This window comes from Plectropomus leopardus, chromosome 18, assembly GCF_026936395.1.
Source record: "Plectropomus leopardus strain MGB_pleo_1.0 chromosome 18, ASM2693639v1, whole genome shotgun sequence".
In the NCBI taxonomy this organism is placed as follows: Eukaryota; Metazoa; Chordata; class Actinopteri; order Perciformes; family Serranidae; genus Plectropomus; species Plectropomus leopardus.
The window spans coordinates 32,368,255-32,390,835 of NC_142193.1; the positions used below are offsets into that span (position 1 = coordinate 32,368,255).

At 42.6% G+C, this 22,581-nt stretch overlaps 1 protein-coding gene across 16 annotated transcripts in view; it reads left to right on the top strand.

The window, feature by feature from the left end:
* nfixb (nuclear factor I/Xb) overlaps positions 1 to 22,581 on the top strand; it is a 207,693-nt gene that overhangs the window by 162,067 nt on the left and 23,045 nt on the right. For 8 of the 16 annotated variants that reach the window (XM_088069563.1, XM_088069565.1, XM_088069571.1 and 5 more), the window contains 6 exons: positions 3,424 to 3,498; positions 4,795 to 4,915; positions 5,219 to 5,254; positions 6,579 to 6,709; positions 11,350 to 11,424; positions 21,088 to 21,216. In XM_088069563.1, the coding sequence (XP_087925689.1) occupies positions 3,424 to 3,498; positions 4,795 to 4,915; positions 5,219 to 5,254; positions 6,579 to 6,709; positions 11,350 to 11,424; positions 21,088 to 21,216 (567 nt within the window). The remainder of the gene's footprint in view (positions 1 to 3,423; positions 3,499 to 4,794; positions 4,916 to 5,218; positions 5,255 to 6,578; positions 6,710 to 11,349; positions 11,425 to 21,087; positions 21,217 to 22,581) is intronic. The other 8 variants (XM_088069576.1, XM_088069567.1, XM_088069562.1 and 5 more) reach the window with 5 other exon arrangements.

Here is a 22,581-nt window from a genome sequence, read left to right on the forward strand (position 1 = left end):
AAATTTTGATTTCTTTATATTATTTTTCCCCCGTTTCTGAATACTTGTAAGTTTGGTGTTGTTTTTTTTCCACTTTTTGTGTTTTTAAATGATTTGAGTTTTGGGGGGTTTGTTTTCCCTTCCTTTTTTAAAAGTATTTTTGAGGGGTTTTTTTTCTTTTTTATAATTTTTAATGTTAGGTCGTGTTTTTTTTAAATAATGTTGAGTTTGGGGGAAGTTTTTTCTATTTATAAGTTTTATTTTTTGGGTGTTTCTTCACATTCATTTTCAGAATTTTGGGTGTTCCATTTTTATGTAATGTTGAGTTTTTCGAGTGTTTTAATTGATTTTTTTTTTAATAATTGAATTTTTTGGGTGTGGGTTTTTTTCCCAAGATTTTTTTAAACTTTTAATACCTCAACTACATTTTCCTGATAATACTCACTTACTTTCATTCATGTAACATTTTCAATGCAGGACTTTTATTTGTAACAGAGTATTTTCAGAGTACTTTATGAGTACTTTTACTTAGTTAAAGGATCTGAATACTTCTTCCACTACTGCATGTTGTGTTTGCACACATGCATGCATAAAAACTTTAAACACGCCTGTGTGTGCATGCAGGCACACCTCTGCTGCCTCTAACACACACACACACACACACACACACACACACACACACACACACACACACACACACACACTGCGCTGCATACAGGCCTCTGTGTGTGTGTGTGTGTGTGTGTGTGTGTGCGTGTGTGCGTGCGTGCGTGTGTGTGTGCAGCGCCCCGGCAGAGTCGGCTCTCAGTTTATTATGGTAAGCAGAGCTGATGGTGCTGGAGCGCGGGGGCTGTGCCGGGATTGTGGCGGGCCGCTCATAAATCACACTGACGTTATTGGAAGATGGGAACCACATGGCCGCTGCCGAGCTGAGCGCTGACCTCATGCGCCGTCCCCGCTGTGGTTAACCCTCGACAGGGACGGAGCGATGCAGAGAGAGAGAGACGGAGGAAAGTGATGGGAGCTGAGGGGGGGGTGACGAGAAAATGAGAGGTGAGGCGGGTGAGGAGAGCAGTGATGGACAGATGGAGGGAGGGATGAGATGAAGGAGTGGATTTAAAGTTCAGGATGTTCTCTGTACACAGCACACAGAGCCGGGTATTATGGACGTTATAGAGCACGTGTGAACTAAGATCACTTGGGAGGCTGAAAAACTTCAGAACAGCGCGCACACAAAGTCGTGCAGGAGCTCAAACATGCCCCAAAACCCTACAGCGCTCCGCAGATCTGTACCCAAACTCCCAGCGTCATGTTTTATAATGCTGCCTTCAGAAATATCGATTTTACGAGTTGGAATTTATGTATTTCTAACGTCAAAACAATGACCTTAAGACTCCCCATACCACCACAGTGTCTATAACAGACAGTAAAAATTTATATGTTTTGTTATTTTGTTCCTCGTAGCTCTCATTGACGGGAATTGATCGGGCTATCGGCAGCAAAATTAACCAAAACTGACGTCCCTCGTTTGGATCACACAGGCCGGGAATAATCCCACACTGAAACCACTGAAACCAAGCTCTACAAATAATAAAATACTTATAATGTCATAATCTAGGGCTGGGCAATATGGAAAAAAGTCTTATCACCATAATTGTTTTCATATCAGTCGATATCGATATATATCACGATATACATCAAATCACGATTTCTGTCGAGCTTAAAGGTTCCTTTGACTCCTCAGTGAGATATGAAGATATCAGAACCAGTGATGCTCGATAATGACCTCGTGGACGATAAGATACCAATAACCGATAACTGCTTTTTGTTAGTTTTTCATTACCTGAGGGTGTGAAAGGCTGAGATGTGCTGAGCACAGAGTAATTTAATTTGTGCATTTTCGTTAAAAATAGCATTTTAGTGAAAAGAAAGTTATTTTCAAGAGCAAAATCAATTTCATTTTTATATTTTGTTTTTTTTTCCTCTAATCTTCTTATGTCAACTTGAATTGTCCAAAAATAATGCTGAAAATAATATTGTGTTTGAGTTCTCGTGGATCTACAGAGAGGAACGTTCCCCAAACTGTCAGGAAGCAGCAGCTACAGAACCGTCCCTAAGTGACGGCTCTGCTGTGATCTCTGCACATTTACACCAAACACCAGACATCAGTTTATTCTTTCAGCAGAACCCAAACTCACCACACCTGAACGCAGACCGCGTCCAGCATGTCCTCTCATCATGTCCACTCATCGTGTCCTCTCATCATGTCCTCTCATCGTGTCCTCTCATCGTGTCCTCTCATCGTGTCCTCTCATCGTGTCCGCTCATCGTGTCCTCTCATCGTGTCCTCTCATCGTGTCCTCTCATCGTGTCCTCTCATCGTGTCCTCTCATCGTGTCCGCTCATCGTGTCCTCTCATCGTGTCCTCTCATTGTGTCCTCTCATCGTGTCCTCTCATCGTGTCCTCTCATCATGTCCCCGTCACACACACGGAGCAGGAGGAGGGAGGGGGAGATGGCGGCCCCTTACACCGGTGTTCAGCGGTTACTGTGAACAGCGAGCACGCTAATAAATGACAGAATCAGGACCAGATTGAGACATTTTGGTGTCCAAGAAGAGAATGAGGACAATGAGAGCGGAGCGGACATTTGGAGACACAGATGGACAATGAGAGACATGGCTGGAATGCGTTTCATGGACATTCTTTGGACTACAGCTCATATTTCAATGGAGGAAAAGTTATATCGCGGTTGATGTCGTTGTGGTTTTATCGCCCAGCCCTGACATAATCTTTCTCTGAAAATGTGCTGAAATACTGAGTTCAAACCTGCGAGCGGACGTCGGCTCACGGTTTTCCTGTCTGCAGTGAGAGACTGTTATCAGTATTTCATCTGAGCTCACTTTGAGTTTTACTTCCTAAACAAGAGTAAACATCACCTGTTTACTGGTTTACATCGTGACTGAACGTTTGGCCGCTCTGATCAAAGACGGGAAATTAACTCACAAGTTACAGTCATTTCTGTTCTCTCACTTTTCATGATTTCCACCTTCTTTTTGTATCATGTATAATGATTTTATTTTATTTATTATAATTTTTCATTTTTAATTTTTTAATTATTTTTATATTTATAAACGTATAGTTCTATCTTTTGTTAGGTTTTAATTTTTATTATTTTCGTATGTAAACTGCTTTGACCTGCGTTTTATGTGTGAAAGTTGCTATAATCCAGATTATTATTAATAAACCATAATTCTTTGGTTTTTAAGGTTTAGATATAAAAAAAAACACGTTCGCACACCGGCAGCTTGTCGAGGTTTTTCATACATGTGTATTTCAGCTCCCTGTGTGTGTGTGTGTGTGTGCGCACGTGTCATTTTCTTTGGCGGATGCATCCACCCTGCAGACCGCCGCTCTCCCTCACACACTTCCTGTCTCTCTTTCAGGCCACTTGAGTTTCCAGGACTGCTTTGTGACTTCAGGGGTGTGGAACGTCGCCGAGCTCGTCCGCGTGTCGCAGAGTGAGTCACGGCTGTCGACACACGCTCTCGCTGTCACTCCTTCATTACATCACTGTCTCATAACGTCTTTATGGTGAAATGTCCCTCTGCAGCATCACCCAAACAGCAAGACGCAAACTTTTCTGTTGGGAGAATCTGTTTTTTAAGGGATAAATTAATGTTAAAAGCGTCATTGAGTCACGCTGATGAACGAGGTTATATTCCCTTTCTTTTTCTTTTAGCTCTGATTTTTTTAACCCTGGTGGAGAATGTAACGAGCAACTTAACAAGACATGGCCCAAAACTGTTGTGTGAGTGATGTCATGTGACTTCTCCTCTGGTGATAACATCCCAGTAACCATGGCGACGGATGTTCAAAACATCAGCAGCTTTATTTCTATTGCAGCCACCAAACTAGCCGTCATTATTTCCAATCCGAGGCCACGTAGGCGTGTTATGGAGCCGTGATGGAAAGGCGAGTCCCTTATACGTGGGAGCGGCCACGTATGAGGGATTTCTGGGAGACGTAGTCCACGATTTCACAGAGGAATTGTGGGTTAAAAACTTTCCATTGCATTTTTACCAAATATGGCTGTGTTGAACCAGCTGAAGTACCGCCTTATGCAAGTGTAAAAACTTATTTGCGATAAATCAACGTTTTTTTTTTTATTGTTTCTGTCAGGTGTATTTATATTTGCATTTTCAATTTGCGCAGTTTGAGGGTTGATGCAAACCCGTCTAGTGAGAGCTTTTAAGCTTTGCAACATCAGAAAACTTTCACACAGAGGAGCTTGATGCATTTTGACAAAACTAAATAAAAAAGCTGGATACATGAAATCAAATAAGATGTTTGTGGCAATAAAGACCTGACTTATTTAAATCAAAGGTTATTTAATGACTTTTAAGGGCTAATAGTTACATAATTTAAGACTTTTTAAACACCTGCAGACGGTGGTGTAATGTACAGTTAATGTAACAGAGTTTTTGCACTTCTGTCAACTTTTACTTTAACGCCTACATTTCTTGAATAAAATATGTACTTTTACTGTGCCGTATTTCTAAACTGACGTGTTTCCGTTAGACGTGTTTTATATTCACAATTTCAATTTGGACAATTTGACGGTTATGAAAATCCGGCTGGTGCGTGCAGAAGATGACAGAAAAGTCAATGCTTTAGAGCGTGAAGCAGCACATTTCCTGATATTTCTCTTTGTGTGTGTGTGTGTGTGTGTGTGTGTGTGTTTGTGTGTGGGTGTGTGTGTGTGTGTGTGTGTGTGTGTGTGTGTCCGTCCGTCCGTCCGTCCGTCCGTCCCTCAGCCCCGGTGGCTACAGCGACCGGCCCAAACTTCTCCCTGGCTGACCTGGACAGCCCCGGCTACTACAACATCAACCAGGTGACTCTGGGACGGCGCTCCATCACCTCCACCCCGTCCACCAGGTACACACGCACACACACGCACACACACACACACGCTCAGAGAGTTTCTCCTGTACTAATATTCTTCATTTCTGAATTCTTTAACCTCTTTAACGCTGCTGTATTCTTGATGCTGCGCCTGCTCTGCTTTTTGATTGTGCTCTTTCTCTCCCTCTTTTTCCTCCTTCACCGCTAATCTTCCTCGTCCCCTCTCATTTTTTTCCCACCGCTCTATCCATCGCTCTGTCTGTGTTTGTGTCTTTTGTCTCCGTTATTTCCCCGGCTCCCTCCGTCGCTCCTCTCTCGCTTCATCTTACGCTGCAGGACTGAAATGGAGCTTTATGCAAGTCTCCCACGGAGGTAGTTACACTCATTACAGAATATCTCCCTGGATACTAATGTAACACAGACCCCGGCATCACACTCGCACCACAGCCACACACGCACGCCACGCACGCACGCCGTCACACGCATATGCACACGAGCGCACACAGATTTAAACATTTTGGATCGGCAGTGAAACGCTGTACGTTCACAGCGCCCTTCATTTTATTGGTCACAGATGTATAAGTCCATAAGAATCTGCAAACACACACAAATGAGTTCCAGCGTCAGCACGCAGACTCAGCGCTCGCGCTCTGGTGCGAGGCCGCTTCGGGGCCAACATGGATGCAGCATGTTGAATAAATTCTGGCCTCATGTTTGTCTCAGTGTCTCCAGTTGTGTTGCTTTGTCCCCTTCGGCGAAAACACAATATGAAAACAAAACATTGAAGGGGAAACCTTGACATTTCGCGTTTTTAGGACTCTTGATTTCATGCAGACACATGCCCGACGGGGGAAACAAGCACTCACATTTGTCCTCAAATGTCCCACAAAAATGAATAATTCTCATCAGCAGAGCACGCTTTTTTTTTCAGCCAGAAATCAAAACTAACATGCAAAGTTTTTTTTCAAAAAAGGGATTCATTTTCTTATAGAGCGGTGAAGGATGACGTATTTTTGTAGGTCAACCAGGAAGTCGGCGTCGAACTGGGTCCCTCGTCAAAAACCTTCTGGGATTTTCGATTAGCACCAAAAATAATCTGTGCGATGAACACGAGTTTCTGAGACGTACAGGTTTAGTTCAGCGTGATGATCTTCACAGATGAACTCGGTTAGGTCATAAACCAACGACATCGAGGTCACATGACTTAAACGTCAACGTGACAAACACTGTAAAAACACGTTAAAACACGGCCGAAAAATATTCTAAGCAGATAGATCTACAAGTTGGAGCTGTTGCTGTTCGAGTGTGTTGAATGAGTTTTGTGTCGCTGTGAAGACGTCTAACGACAAACACTGTAGTCTGATTTCGCCACTTGTTATAAATGCTTATTTTAGGACGCATGAAACCTTAAAAGTTCAAAAATTGGGTTCATACGGTCGTATTTTATGTTGTAGAACAAAATGTCTAAATATCTTTAGCCTGTGTTAACCACAGACCTTATTTAAGGCCTTTTTACCAAAAAACCCCAAACCCAGAGACTTTGAGACGAGGGAACCAGAAGTGCAAAAATGCGAACAGATTTGTGCGTTTTAGGACTCATTACTTCAACGCTCTATGAAAAACTACATCCCTCTCACTCATTTCTCTCTCGCCTTCTTCCAGAGTTAATCCTCCTCCTGTCTCATTTGTCTCTCAGCTCCAACAAGCGCAAGTCCATTGACGACAGCGAGATGGAGAGCCCGGTGGACGATGTCTTCTACTCGGGCCGCTCCCCGGCGGCCGGCAGCAGCTCTCAGTCCACCGGTTGGCCCAATGACGTGGATGCAGGTAATCCCGCTGCGACCTCCCCGTCACATCCTGCACACCTTTCCCCGAGCGAGGCCGGCGTCCGCTTCAGTTCAGACGCATCAGATTCACTCAAGTTAGAGAAGAAGAAGAAAAAATGTTAAAAAAAGAGGCTGCAACAGAAGCAGATCAGCAGTGTGAATTTTAAAGCCCCTGAAAACATTATTTATTTATAAATAAAAAAAAGTCACTTTTTTTTCCAGAAAACATTTTCAAAAAGAATTAACCTGTTTTAATTATTTCCAAATATTTTTTTTTTTTTTTTAAATCTTTTTTGTCCAATAGCAAAAATAAAAAAAAGGGGGGGAGGTCAGTTTCCTCCGACTGTGTTAAATGAGCAGATAATATCTGATAATATCGATCGGCTCCAAAATCAAAATGAATCAAAACCATATCGTGGCAGACTTTGTGAAATCAGCAAATATCGTATCGTTGTCCAAAGTATCGCCATAATATCGAGATAACACCAATGATTTACACCCCTGACAGGACTCCCCACACCTGCAAACGAAATAAACCACAAACGTGATACAAATCTGCAGCTTTTAATGTTTAATTAATCCCACAAACATAATAGCAGTCGCCTACTACAAACGTCATCTGAAATTTCCTGCAGCTGTCCAAAAAAGACATCGAGAAGACATCTATACAGCATCTTTCCTGGACATCATAAAGATGTCTTTTTTGGACATTTGCAGGAATGTCAGCAGCTTTTATTTAAACTCTCTAACTTTGTTCACTGTCTCTTCGTCACATGATGTTTATGTTCTTTGTAAAAACATGACCAAAAGAACAACTCAAATAAAATATATTTATTGCATGAAAAAAAGCATTCTTGGTTTTTAAACAGCAAAGCTCAATAATTAAAACGGTGTTTCTTTTTTGCTAAATCCCTACAAAAGTGTAAAACTAGTGAAAAACACCAATAAAATATGAGCGCATCACTTGTGTTAACAAGCTTATGAGAAAATGTTTTCGGGGCCTTTAATATAAAAATGTTCAGGTATTAACTTCACACCGTCTGACCTGAAATGGACTAAAAGCCTCAGCTCGCCTCCTTCCTCCTCCTCGTCCCTTTGCCTCTAAACTGTGTCACTTCTCTCCATCACTGAACCATCATCACCCCGACTCTCTCTCTCCTCCACTCACAACTCACACTCCCCTGTAGCCCCGCCCCCACCCAGCCGAGCAGGTGTGTGTGAGGTCGAGAGACCGCCGTTATCCCGCAGTCAGGTCATAGCATCATTTCTCACACGCAGCAGTAATTAAAGGGCCAGTTTACCTAAAACTATGATGTTACCCAGAGTGGACAATCCAATGATGAGTTTGATTAAATATAATCAAATTCCAGTTTTATTTGCAGAGATGAAAAAACTAAAAACTTGTAGCTCCACCCCATGAAGGTGAAAAACACATTTGAAAAACTGTCTGAAACAAATCGGCCGGTCTCCATCACAGATTTGCGCAAAATGTGGATAAAACTCAACGTGGAGCTGACTGTGTTTCCACCGAGTGATGTCATGTGACCTCTCCTCTGGTGATAACATCCCAGTAACCATGGCGACGGATGTTCAAAACATCAGCAGCTTTATTTCTATTGCAGCCACCGCACTAGCCGTCATTATTTCCAATCCGAGGCCACGTAGGCGTGTTATGGAGCCGTGATGGAAAGGCGAGCCCCTTATACGTGGGCGCGGACACGTATGAGGGATTTCTGGGAGATGTAGTCCACGATTTCACAGAGGAATTGTGGGTTAAAAACTTTCTCAGAGTTATGTGATGCAATAACAGCTCTTGTAGCTCCTGCTGCATCATGACGGAGCCAGTTCCTACTGACAAGCACATAGCCAGTGTCCATAGTGAAATATATCTTTTTTAAATCGTCTGAAATATGCAAGCGTAAAAACCTTTTTGCAATAAATTGGACTTTTTTCTATTTGTTTTTCCATTTGGCGTATTTTATATTCGCTGTTTCAATTTTTGCACTTTGAGGGTTAATGGAAACCGGCCTGGTGTCACAGTTTCTGAGAATAATTTTCACTGGGCAACATTTTCAAACCATAAACCTGTAAAGTGTGCGGTGAGGTTTGTGGATTTTCCTGAGGGGACATTGTTCCTCTAATGACACGTTACTGTCCCGTTTTTCCAATATAACTTTGAACATGAGCGCCACACCTCCGCCGTGTCGCGGTGGAGGCAGACGGCTCACTGACGGATACTTCGAAAACTCTGCAAATAAAACCGAAACAATCTCTATGTTTACTGTGTGACCCTTTGATCAGACCTCAAACTGAGCGCTTTTAGCTATTTTATCCTCGTGTTTGTCTAAGTTATGGTGGATTATATATACTTTTAGTTCTCCTGTTTGTAGCGCTAACATTCAGTGAGTTTAACCCTTTGGAACTTGATCAAATTGGCTTGATTTCTTTAAAAAAAAAAGGTAATGAGCAGTGAAAGAAGAAATGCCCCAAAAATATGCAAGAAACCTGTAAAAAATAATTTAAAATACAAGAAAATTACCAAAAAAAGGGTTTTTTGGTTGTTGTTGTTTTGTTGTTGTTTTTTTTTTTTTTTTTACAAAAAAAGTTCAATAAAACAACAAACAAAATTATTTCATAATTTTGTTTTATCATTTTAATTTCGATCATCGATAAAGTTTTCCCCAGCATTTTTCTTTTTCCCAAGACATTTTCCCTTAACTTTTATAGAATAATTTCCTAAATCTACTAATTTCTTGCAATTTGTGCAACATTTCTTACCAAGTTGCTCATTGCCTTTTTTCTCATGTTTTTGCAAGAAATCAAATCAGTTTGCTCTGGTTTCAAAGGGTTAAATACTTGTGAAAGGCATCTGAAAGCAGGTTTCAAAGGGTTAACTCCTGGATTGTGTGTGTGTGTGTGTGTGTGTGTGTGTGTGTGTGTGTGTGTGTGTGTGTGTGTGAAAGCCGTATACTGTAGATGTGACACAGATAACTCTTAAAAGCATTTGTAGGAACAAATGTTTGTCCCCTTTTGTGTTTTATTTCCTTTATTAGACTTTAGATGATGGTCTCAGTAGTTAGTAGTAGTAGTAGTAGTAGTAGTAGTAGTAGTAGTCGTTGGTGGTAGTAGCTATTAGTTAGTAATAAAAGCTAAGATAGGCTGCTGTAGTGAGATCTTTACATGTTCATCATCTGTCACAGACTTTTTCTCACCAACAGTCAGATGTTTGGGTATTTTGAAGTGGGTTTGTATGAGGTACTTATACACAGTCAGTGTATTATATACAGTAGAAGGCAAGGCCGCAGTTTGGAGAAGCAGCAGGAGCTACAGACACTAAATAATGTACCGCTGTAGATGGAGGCAACAACAAAACATATTTTAAGCCCTATTTGCACACGCGAGTATCACATGGGGACCTCCGGTACTTTGTAATAATTACGGATATTTCGCAAAACAGGTCAGACATCAAAAAAATGTAAGCACTGAGGAGGGACTTGTGTTTTTAATTTTGGCTCAGGTGGGGGACATACAACTTAAAAAGGTCGTATTTTACATTTATTCAAAATAAATAAATAAAGAACAGTCCTACAACACAGGTACACAAGCTAAGTGATGTCCTGCTGTGGACGGGGACGCAGAAAAACATTTTAACCACCTAAAATAATACGTGTAAGTGGTGACTATGTTTAGTATTTACTATATATACAGAGGTAGAGCAGCAGTAGAGCAGCCGTAGAGCAGCAGCAGAGCAGCAGTAGAGCAGCAGTGGAGCAGCATTAGAGCAGTTGTACAGCAGCATTAGAGCAGCATTAGAGCAGCATTAGAGCAGTAGAGCAACAGTAGAACAGTTGTACAGCAGCAGTAGGGCAGCAGTAGAGCAGCAGCAGAGCAGCAGCAGAGCAGCAGTAGGGCAGCAGTAGAGCAGCAGTAGAGCAGCAGCAGAGCAGCAGCAGGGCAGCAGTAGAGCAGCAGTAGAGCAGCAGTGGAGCAGCATTAGAGCAGCATTAGAGCAGTTGTACAGCAGCAGTAGAGCAGCATTAGAGCAGCTGTGGAGCAGCAGTAGAGCAGCAGCTCCGCTGCTCTGTGGAGTAAAATGAGAGTTTTTCTCAGTTTGGTGTTTTTGGTAAGGGCTTCAGATCCCGTCACTAAGGTCTGCCTGTCTTCGACACTAATCGGGATGGTTTTCGGGGTCTAAAATAGGTTTCGCGGCTGCCTCAAACACACTTTAAGCTGCTGCTTCTCCAAACTGCGGCGGTGCAAACTGACGTTTATTATATGCAGCACGGTGATTGTGGATAAATAAAAATCCAAACTGTCCCTGTAAATCTTCGGCTGACGGCGTGGACGGGTGCCGTGTCACACGTATTTACTATCGACTTGCTGTAAATCTTTTGGGTATCTGATTCTGTTAAAAGTTCTCGTCGTCACTCCCACTCACATGCTGCCGTTTCGCAGCCCGCCAGCAGTAATGATGTAACTATTTTATAGACACTTGCTGCACTCTATAACATTAAAATCCCCTGTTGCCCATGATTTAACCACCCGTCTCTCTCTCTCTCCCTCATTCTTTCCATCTCTGTCTCTTTCTCCTCCCCCTCTTCCATTGTTAACTCTTCCCTTCTCCCCTGTTTGGCCTTTCAGTGCAGCACCATTTGGCCAGTGTGCAGGAGAGGAAGATTAAGCATGAGAGCGATGGAGTGCAGTTTCCTTACCATGGTTAGAACAACATTAAACATTATACTGTGTATACATGCTCTACTTCAGCTCACACCGCCCTCCACTTCTACACCTCTCTCTCTACCTCTCTCTCTGTCTCTGTCCTTTGTTTCCGAGTGTGTTTGCACTTCCTGTGAGCTGTTCTGCATCTTCCATTCTCTTCTTCCTCTTCTTCCTCGCTCTCCTGTGTCTTGTTCTCTGGCTGTGCTGCCGCTGGGTGGGGTTGTTGTTTCCACCAGATGTCTGCTGATGTCCGTTGTGGATTTACCGAAGCCTTTTGGTAGCCCAGTAGCTCCGTAACATCCACCGGCTGTCTGCCTCTCAAAGATGTAAATCTGTGAAAGAAATCAGACGTCGAGGATGAAGACGTCCCTGGTTGCATTAACCCCTTTGAGGCCGGAGCAGATAGGCTTGATTTCTCTCAGAAATGTGGGAAGAAGGCATGAGCAACATGACCAAAAAAACATTTTAAATTACAAGAAAGTTACCTGAAAATGTGTTTAAAAAATGAAAAGAAAAGAAATTAGGTGAAATTTAAAAAAAAATGTAAAAGAAATGGAGGATGAAGACATCCTTGGTGCATTAACCCTTTGAAACCAGGGCGAATTGACTCGATTTCTTTCAACACATAGGAAGAAGGCATGAGCAACAAAATAAATTACAAAAAAAATAGCAAAAAATTAGTTAAAAGTACAAGAAAATTGTCTGAAAATTAAAAAAAATAATAAAATAGAAATAAAATGAAATAATAAAATAAAAAAATAATAGTTGTAGTAGAGGGCACATCCTCTGTCCAGAATATATCCTCACCACAGCAGCTGTGGGTTCGATTCCGGCCTCGGCCCTTTGCTGCATGTCATCCCCTCGCTCTCCGTCTTCATGCCTCCGCTTTCCTATCATAATAATAATAACTTTATTTGTATAGCAGCTTTAAAAACACAGGTTTGACAGAAAAGCAAAAACAGAATGAAATTCAGCTAAAGACAATTATCAACTAAATGCAAAATTCCCAAAAAATAATCTTTAAGAAAAGTAAAATAAAATTAAAAAAAAAATTTAAAAATGTGAAAGAAAGTTAAAAAAATCACAGAAATGACATGGGAAAATTGCTGAAATAATTCTTATTATTTTCTAGCATAATTTCTGATATGTAATTCACTAGACATTGTTGCCATACCTTTAAAAAATATTCAGAATTTACTTATTTGTGAAACAGTCATTACTAAGTTGCCTTTTCTAATGTTTTGGAAAGGAATCGCACCAATTTGCTCAGCGTTCAAAGGTTTAAATACTTGTGAAAGCAGCACAGAGAAAGTGATGTTGCTCCAGGTTTCAATCTTGACAACCGTCCGTATTCTCAGTGTGTAATTATGTGCGTTATCATATCATCCGAAAACCACATTGTTGTGACACACCACATGCATACAAACGGTTGTTCAGAGGCGCTGTCAATTTGTCAGCTGAGTGCTTTGGGTGTTGTAATTTTGTTGTCGAGCCCTGAGAGGGAAAGCGTTGAAAGACACGGAGGGTGTGTGTGTGTGTGTGTGTGTGTGTGTGTGTGTGCGTGTGAATGAGGGTTTGTTGAGTTAGCCGCTTCATGCAGCCGCTTGTTCAGACGGAGCTGTTGAGCGGCGTCCCACCTGCCGTCGGCCTGACTCAACCGTCTCTGCAAAAAAATAAATAAAATAAACAAAAAACGAACATACGACCCAAACAAACACGACGAAAGGCGCTCAGGTGTGTCATCGATACACAAGGCACCTTCTGTCTGCGAGTGATGCTTACTCACCAACACACACATTTACAAACAGCACCAACACACACACAAAACTAAATTTCAGCTCTTTCTCTGATTTACATTCTCACACACACACACACACACACACACACACACACACACACACACACACACACACACACACACACACACACACACACACACACACACACACACACACACACACACACACACACACCCCCCAATCTGGAGAGGAGCAGCGTTCCGGTCCAGATGGCGCCTCCATGTGTCTACAGCGAAGGGAGCTACTGGGTTACAGCAGACATCTGTTCTGGTGATGGTGGTGGTGGTGTTGGGAGTGAGAGATGAGGAGGGGCGGAGGACAGGAGGAGGGAGGGCGAGGAGGCGAGGGGAGGGCCTCCGCCTCTGCCCGCTCTGGAGGTGATCCTCTACCTGAATGAGAAGCTCTGCGGCGTCGCAGGTGATCATGTAATTCATCATTAAGTCTGCCGTCTCCCGCTCCGCTCTGCTCCGCTCTCTCCTTCCTGCCTGCTTGCTCCTGCTGCTCGGGGGGGCGGGAAACCCCGCTGTTGACCTTTCAGTGAGAGGAGGGGGAGGTTTCCCCCAGTTTTTGTGATACTGACAGAGAAAACCAGCTTGTTATTTTGGGTGTTTGGGCCTTCAAACTGTGGTGTTTGTGTGTTGGAGCTGCAGCGATTAGTTGAACTCTTTTGCTGTCAGTCGAATTGGGAAAAAAAAGCAGAACTTTTGCTGAATCCATGCCTATTAAATGTGAGAATTTGATGCTTTTCTTTGTCATACATGATAAAAAACTTAAAATCTTGGGATTTTTGGCTTGCTTCTGATGTTATCAGCCCTTTAAATAAAATAAATATTATTAAGATTAGGAATAGGAAATATGGTGCTGCTGCGTCTCCTCTCTTTATGGCAGGACTGGGCGATACGGCCTATAAATACAGTAATATTTGGACATTTTTAAGCTGTATCGTGAAACACAATATTTCTTGATCATTTGAAATCTCTTTTTGTACTTCTGTAGACTACTAAAATACTAAACTACTTAATAAATTACTGTTACAGTACATTTAAATAAAATACTGCTATAATGATGTATGCACTGCTACAATAAAGTTAAGTACAGTTATAAGATAAATAAGGTACTGTAATAATAAAGTTAAATAAAATATCGTTACAATAATGTTAGAGTACTGCTATAATTAAGTGAAATAAAGTATTGTAATCGTAAATCATATAATAAAAATAAAGTTCTGTTATAAAAATTGTTCAAATAACTTGAAATAGAATACTGTTATGATTAAGTACTGTTACAATACAGTTAAATTCGTTCTGCCATACAGAGTTAAATTAATTACTGTGACAATAAAGTTAATAAAGTACTGCTATAATAAAGTTCAATAAATATGTGAGTGAAAATGGTGGGAAAGTTGCACCGTGCCGTCATTTTAGACGTTACACATGGAACCAGCCATGATACAGCAAGTCCACCTGATACGTGGTCCACCTCTAATCGAGTGGTCTTACCAATTATGATTGTGTGATAATATGTTATATATATGTTGTAATTGTGTGTGCAGGAGGAAGTCAGGTAACGTAGTGTAAAGAGCAACCAAGTCCACATGAGGAGGTCAAACAAACACAGATCTTTCACCCAGGAGACCAACCAAACGAGATGAGGTCACATGACGAAATAAACACGCTAGCTTTAACCAAAAACATCATCTTTTCCTAAAGTTAAGGGTGTAGTTTTGGCACAAAAACAAAACAGTGATTGTTTCACTACACTGATCAAACTTTCTGTCCTGCTGGTGGGGGCAGTTTGCTCCATCTGAAGCATTAAAATAGAAGTGATAACAACTGATAAGAACCATTTAATGGGCTGATAAAATTCAAGATAGGTGAATTTTTTATTTATTTATAGATGTCACCTCGGGCTCAGGAAAATTCCACAGGATGTTTTTTTAACTGTTTTTGACATTTTATTGACAGATTGTGTGTGTGTGTGTGTGTGTGTGTGTGTGTGTGTGTGTGTGTGTGTGTGTGTGTGTGTGTGTGTTGTCGTCGCTCTGCCTGAAGCACGTTAGCTCATTGTTTCTGAGCGTTAATGATGGGTGAGTCTGTCTGCTAATGAGGGACGCAACTCTGTTCATGGACATTGTTTCTGTGTTTACCTGAGTGACGAGTGTGTGAGCTTTCCTCTGTCTCTCTTTGCTGTGTGTGTGTGTGTGTGTGTGTGTGTGTGTGTGTGCGCGCTTGTGTGTGTGCGTGCACATTCTGGTGGACCAGCTCTGTGACAGTTAGGGGGCTTGTGTGGTCGCCAGCTTGTTAGCGCGGCAAGACTGGAGGGTCATGGGAGCAATTGGCTGCCAGTCTGCTTGTGCAGTGTGCCAGGAGCAGGACATAGAAATAATGTCCAACAAACAACTGTGTGTGTGTGTGTGTGTGTGTGTGTGTGTGTGTGTGTGTGTGTGCGTGTGCGTGTGCGCATGGACTCACACACACTCACACACAGATTAAGGGAGAGATCAGAGTAACTTCTGTTAGCTTTATCAGACAAAGCTTTCACTGGGCATCTGGGCCTCATTTGCCGCTCCTCACTGAGAAGCTGCGTCGTACCAGATATTTCAGCAAGATACAGACTAATTAGGGGAAATCACAGAGACTAAAAACAATATGTATAATTTAAGGCTGTTTATGCATAATAAGCTGGTTACAATTGAACATGCACTGTGGCGGCGTGCAGTCATTTCTATACGTAGCACAGAGGAGCTGCAGCCAATCAGCAGCATGTTGAGCTTCAGGAATCCAAATGTCAGCAACTCATGTTGAATTGTACAGCAGCCATAAATAATAAGATAACACACGGGCTGTTTCTCACAGTGCATTAGCTTTGTATCTGCTCATTTTTCTAAATAAATGAAATAAAACGCTGTTTTTGTCACAGCCACAGTACAGCCCATTTTACTGCGTGCTCATGACTGAGAGGCTTTGGTTTACAAGTACACAAGAATATTCATTCAAGTACTATTTTGTGGTACATTTCGAGGCAGTTTATTGTGTTTATATGTTATGTATCTGACAGAGATAATTGCTGTTTATAGTCGCTTTGCATTTTTGTTTTGCACATAATTAATAATATAGTGTATATATCAGTAAAAACCACAACATTAAAATGTTGCTTAAAGGCTTGGACGTACTTTGCAGTTTGAACGCCTTCAGACATCTGCGGTCACGTGGACGTGCACGCCGTTCCATTCATATTATTATTGAGGGTCCCCAGCAGTAAACATAAGAGCAGGGAGGCGAGTTTAACGTCCTCCTGCGACCAACATCAGGTGAAACTGAAACAGAAGAGATGCTCCAGAGCCCGGTGTGAGTGTGTGACGAAAATCCAATGTAAGACCAACTCATAATAGATTATATTTGGTGACTGAGCACGTGCAGTCTGCATGCTTGTTGTGCCTATCGTCTGCACGGTCACAAAAACATAGGCTGTAAGGCGGCGTGCACACGGGTCACCACGAATTCCCGTCATCCAGAAAAAGTGGACCTGCATGGGAACGCAGATGTGTAAATTTTGAATTTGCCTGAATGCATCAATAGTTATAATGCCATAATATGGTGCACACTTTAGGGCTGCACAAAAAAATCATGTCATTTATGTTTTTGGCAGTTTTTTGCTGACTCTTGTGGCTTTTGCTCAAACTACAGGCTGTTCTTCCTCATTTTTGTATTTGCCGTCACTCATGCCGCCGCCTGTGTGAACACAAAGAGTGTAGAAGCAGATCAAGAGACAGACCCGTCCCTCTCTCTGTCTCTGTCTCAAGCACAGACTGAAATCCAATCAAACAGTAAAACTAGGCCGCGCTGATCATCCTAAATCAATATTACATTACTGCACTGCCTTTTCCTCTTAAAATGTTTTCAGAAATGTGGTTTAGTGCCGTTTAGCTGTAATATTTAGAGTTTGTAAAGAGGAAGTGAGCTCCATGCTGCTTCCTGCTCACGTAGCTGCGATTTCAAAAGTATTTGCGTCTTTCTACTCCAGAAACAGAGCAGTTTAATCTGGGCCTTCTTTATATCGGTGAAGTCATTCTTCCTTAAGTAAAATTTGGAGCACAAGACCCTGAGTGTTTTTATAATGTGGTACTACAACAGCAAAAACCAGCTGTGAGCACAACACTGACTTATTTTCACATTTTGAGTTGTTACAGCTGATATGTTGGCAAACATCCGCCTGTTTTACACGTCCAGCAGATACGTAGCATAAGTCAACACTTAGTTGGAGTTATGTTTCTGTCAAACTTTAGATACGAGTCTAAAGTTTGACAGAAACATTTGGATTTTTTTTTAGTATCTAAAATACTCTACTACGTTCACCAGCTAATCTCTGACGTACCGGTGTACGATGTGTTTTTAGCGTTTTTTTCAGCAGAAGCATCAGTTCCTGGAAACAACGCTGACGAGAGCTGTGAGAGTGAATCAAAACAGACAAGCTGCGAGCTGGAAAACCAAAAAAAGGCGAGCCCGTTCACGTGCAACATCCATTAGTTCTATAAAAATGTCGATTAGGCTGTAGCAGCTCGAGCATCTGAGTGTCGGTAGGACAAGGAGTTTTGGACATTTCGAGGATTTTAGAATGTTTGTCCAATTTAAGGACGTTCTGAGGATCTTAGTTCATTTCTGGGATTTCAGGACATTTCTGTTATCTTAGAACGTTTCTAGATTTTAGGATGTTTCCAGTATGTAAGGACATTTCTAGGACTTAAGGGTGTTTCTAGGATTTTAGGACATTTCTAGTATGTAAGGACATTTATAGGACTTTAGGACATTCCTCAGATTTTAGGACACCCTAGGATTATATGATGTTTTTAAGATTTTAGGACATTTTTAGGATTTTAGGACATTAGTGTCTTATCCGTGTCCTTTGTGGGGGGTGTGGGGGATCCTCCACTGGCTCTTTTTTCGATAAACAAGTTCTATTTTAGTCTGTTTTTTCCACTCTGGCACCTTGCGGACATTAAAAGTCCAAAAATAATTCACTGGGTTTGGGACGTGAGTATGTCCACCACTAGTGGTTTGTCAAAGTTTTGCGTCCCAGCAGGTGTTCTCCCATTGAAATAAATCAAATTGGTGTCATATATCACCAAGCGACAACAAACACGCCATCAGAGGTAAAATATCAGAGCCAGATGGATGACGAGCTGACGCTCTGCTGACTGAAGCAAACGCTTTCCACTTTTTTATCTTCATGAAACTTTTTATGAACCTTTTTTTCTTTTAGAGTGTTCAGCTGTTTGTCTTTTTGGACGGCGCCACGTATCTTAATATCGTCTTCATTGAACACACGTGGAATCAGAGCCAAACATGTAATGTTTGAACAACAATAAAAGCGTTATTGTCTCCTCGCTCTGCTGTTGAAAAGCATCTTGTGCCCTTCTGTCTTCAAACTGGCTCGTGTTTTTTTCTTCTCATAATTCTCGCCGTAAATAAAATTTATCTCACCCTGCTTATTGTATCCGCTCCTCCCACCTACACGCGGTCACATGATGTGCCGAGCTGAACATAAGTGCCGGCGCCCACCTTTTTTCTATACTTATCGGTGCCCACACAAGCACAGCTGCGCCCATGCTGCCTATGAGCATTGTGGGTAAATAGTGATAAAAGATTTCCCAGTGTAGCATTAAAGAAAAGCTTTTCAGAAATCTGCTCTGTTAGACTTTATATGCTTCGCTCATAAAATCTATTTCCACGTCTCTTTGGGCCATGTTGAAATTACCCACGTCTTAATTGAGCGTGTTTGTTTTATATGTGTGAATATTGTGTCGTTTAGTAGTTTATGGGGCTTTTTTTCGCTCACCGAGGTTGTTTATCGCCGCACTCTTTCAACCAGATCTGCAGCAAACAAAAGTCCAGTAGAGAGGAGTAATGAGGTCTGTGTGTCCACGCTGATGTACTTTTCTATACTTTCACTTCCTCATTATTCTCTCTTTTATGGATTGTTCTTTCCAGAGTTTTATTTCAGCGTATATTCAACATTGCGGTTCCCTGCAGAGGTCAAACACACCATTTGGCGCTGCTCCTCAAACCCCGAAGTCTAAATTGTGCCTTTGAATTACCATACATCAAAATACATTCCCTCAGCGGCCACCGCACGAGGCCTTGATCACAGAAGAGAGCCTCTTTTATCTGTAGCTCTCACACTTTTGGCCATGTTTCTGGTCCGCTGGTGAGCCGGGCCTGTACTTAGTGTGTCCGTTTTTACCAAACGGAGGGATATTTCATGCGGCCCTTCAGCCTCGGCCGACATTTATAGACAGAGGGGGACACTTTAATATGTTTGTCTCCGTGTGTCGGCCATGCCGTCACCGCTCCTCTCCGGCTTAACTCCTTCCATCCTTCCACCGCTCTCCCATCCAGCGCTCACTGGCAGGTTTCCCGCTGCTCACCACCCAGCCCGAACATCGTGTGTGTGTGTGTGTGTGTGTGTGTGTGAGAGAGAGAGACTTGAGCTTCTTTATGAAATACTGTATGTCTTAAGGCAGTAACATAAAGTACCGAGCCGTCAGATACTGCAGAGGGGCAGTACATCAGAGGAGCAGCTGATGTATGTTTTGGCTCTCCTGCAGCTCTGTGCTGGCTCCGCTTTGAGAAAGTCTGCCCCGAATACGAGGCCGTCCAGGATCCCGCTCGGTCTAATGAGGCATCCTGACAGGTCGTGCTGGGCCGCACGACCTAAAATTAGCATCACGGTATTCTTCAAGATTCTGTTGGTTTCACTGTATATCGCAGCATTTTTCCTCCTTCATAGAGATTTTTATGGAGGTTTCTTTTACTGTCAGGAGTTCACACATGAAACTCAGAGACACTGAATGTCCTCGGCTTCAGGGCCAATTTTGCAAAATGACAGGAGGCCGGGGGCCAATTGCAACAGCCCCATACATTTTTGTAAGATTTTAGGAGGATTCTAGGCCATGCTAGGATTTTAGGACATTTCTAGCCTTTTAGGACATTTCTAGGATTTTAGCATGTTGGATTTTAGGATGTTTTTAGAATTCCAGGACATTTCTTGGATTCAAGGACATGTCTTGGACATTTCCATGATTTTTAGATTTCTCTAGGTCTTAGCACATATCTGGGATTTTAGGACATCTCTAGACCTTTAGGACATTTGGGTGGGGGATCCTCCATTGGGACTTTTTTGGCAAACAAGCTATTTTGATGCTGTTTTTGCACTCTGAGACTTTATGGATACTAAAAGAAGAAAAAACAATTCTCAGTGTGATTCACTTTCTATTTATTGTGAATTAGAGAATGGTTTTGGGGGGCCAGATTTGGTCCACAGGCTGAAAGCTGAGTGTCACAACCAGTTCACTGGATGAACCGGTATGCCGAGCACCACTGACCGGTACAGTGAGGAGGTCGGTTGGCGTGTTGACGGTGCTCCTCTGAGATCATTGTGTTTGACTTTGACTCTGTTGTGTTGGTCCAGTGGTGACCATACTTGGACCGCATTTCCCAGCTCTCCTCTCTCTTGACACTGTGCCCATCGCCCCTCCCCCCTTTCTCCCGTCACCTCCCTTCGCTCTGAACCCCCCTGCTGCTTCAAAACACGGCCTCTCCCCCGACCCCCTCAGTCTGACGGACATGGTACAGCCCGTAGATCTGGACAGACAGATTGTTAGAACCCATCTGTATGTTAAGCCAATCAACAAATCAATGAATGAGCCGATCAATCCATTGATTTCAGTCATAATCATTAGACTCTTGAAATTTAAAAAAGTGATAAGCTTTATTTTCTAAGTAGAGTCAAAGTAAGAAACGCAGCCATGTTTGATTAAAACCTCGTCTCTGTTCTGCCATTCTGTTGATCCCCTTTTTGCCAGGACTCTCATCGCCTGGTTCTCTTAAGAAGCCGGGGAAATTCGATTTCAGCGCCCTGTCCTCCCAGACGAGGTCCCCCCGCATGGCGTTCACCCACCACCCACTGCCAATGCTGGCGGGAGTGAGACCAGGTGAGACCAACCCAGCTCCAGATCCCCCCCTGATCGCCCCCACCCCTTCCTCCCCCTCACCATCTCCTCCTCCCCACCCCCACTTCTTCAGGACCCCCTCCCTTGGCACAGAGGTGGGAGCATGGTTGGGAGTTGAGGGCTGGGAATGAATCGCTCTGTAGGCCGACCTCTGCCTCCTCCTCTGCCTGTCTGGGTCTGTCAGGGTGCAGGTGAAGCTGGTGATGGAGCGTTAGGGAGTCTGGGTCTGTCAGGGTGCAGGTGAAGCTGGTGATGGAGCGTTAGGGAGTCTGGGTCTGTCAGGGTGCAGGTGAAGCTGGTGATGGAGCGTTAGGGAGTCTGGGTCTGTGTGGTGGATGTTTGGTGCTCGTACGTCTCAACAATCACTTTGTGCTTCTTAGGGGCCACTTTCTTAAAATGACAGGAGGCCAGGGGCCAGTCGCTGCAGCCCCATACATGTGTCTAGATTTCAGATGTTTCCAGGATTTTAGGACATTTTTAGGATTTTAGTTTCTGAAATTTCAGGACGAATCTAGAGTTTTAGGAAATTTCAAGGATTGTAAAACAAATTTCTAGGATTTTAGGATGTTTGTGGAATTTTACAAGGTTTTTAGGATTTTAGGACAATTTTTAGGATTTTAGCACATTTCTTGGTTTTCGGGACGTTTCTAGACTTTTAGGATATTTATAAGATTTTAGGACATTTTTAGGATTTTAGGACATTAGTGTCTTATCCGTGTCCTCTGTGGGGGGTGTGGGGGATCCTCCACTCGCACTTTTTTTGATCAACAAGCTCTATTTTGATGCTGTTTTATGTCTCTGACACATTTTGGAGACTAAAAGGACAAAAACTATTCACAGAGTCAGTCACTTTATTTTGATTAGAAAACGGTTGGGGGGCCACCGGGCACCCTATCAGGGGCCAGATTTGGTCCACTGGCCCTGAATTGAGTATCACTGAGTTAGAGAAACGCAGAGTACGTCGACCATCGAGCAGGCTGATGTGGCCTCGGGTTTTTCTGTCTTAATTGTTCTCCATCTTCTTCTTTTTTAACTCCTCCTTCCTAAATTGGTATCGACTCGCTGTTCTTTGACAGTGTGGGAACAAAGTGGTGTGCGTGTGGGTGAGTACACGTCTGAATTCATCCTGGCGAGGCCAGTGAACCAGAGTCTGAGTTTGTGTGTGAAGCAGCTGATCCTCCGCACTGAAACAAGCAGCTCGAGATAACATCACATCTCAAACGGAGCCCAAATCATCACTCTTTATTGTATCGCCATGGCACAGATCGAAAAAAAAGGGACTTCCTCTTCTTTTTTGGAAAAGTGCACGTCTGTGAATCCACCCAGTGAGAGCTCGCTGGAGATAAT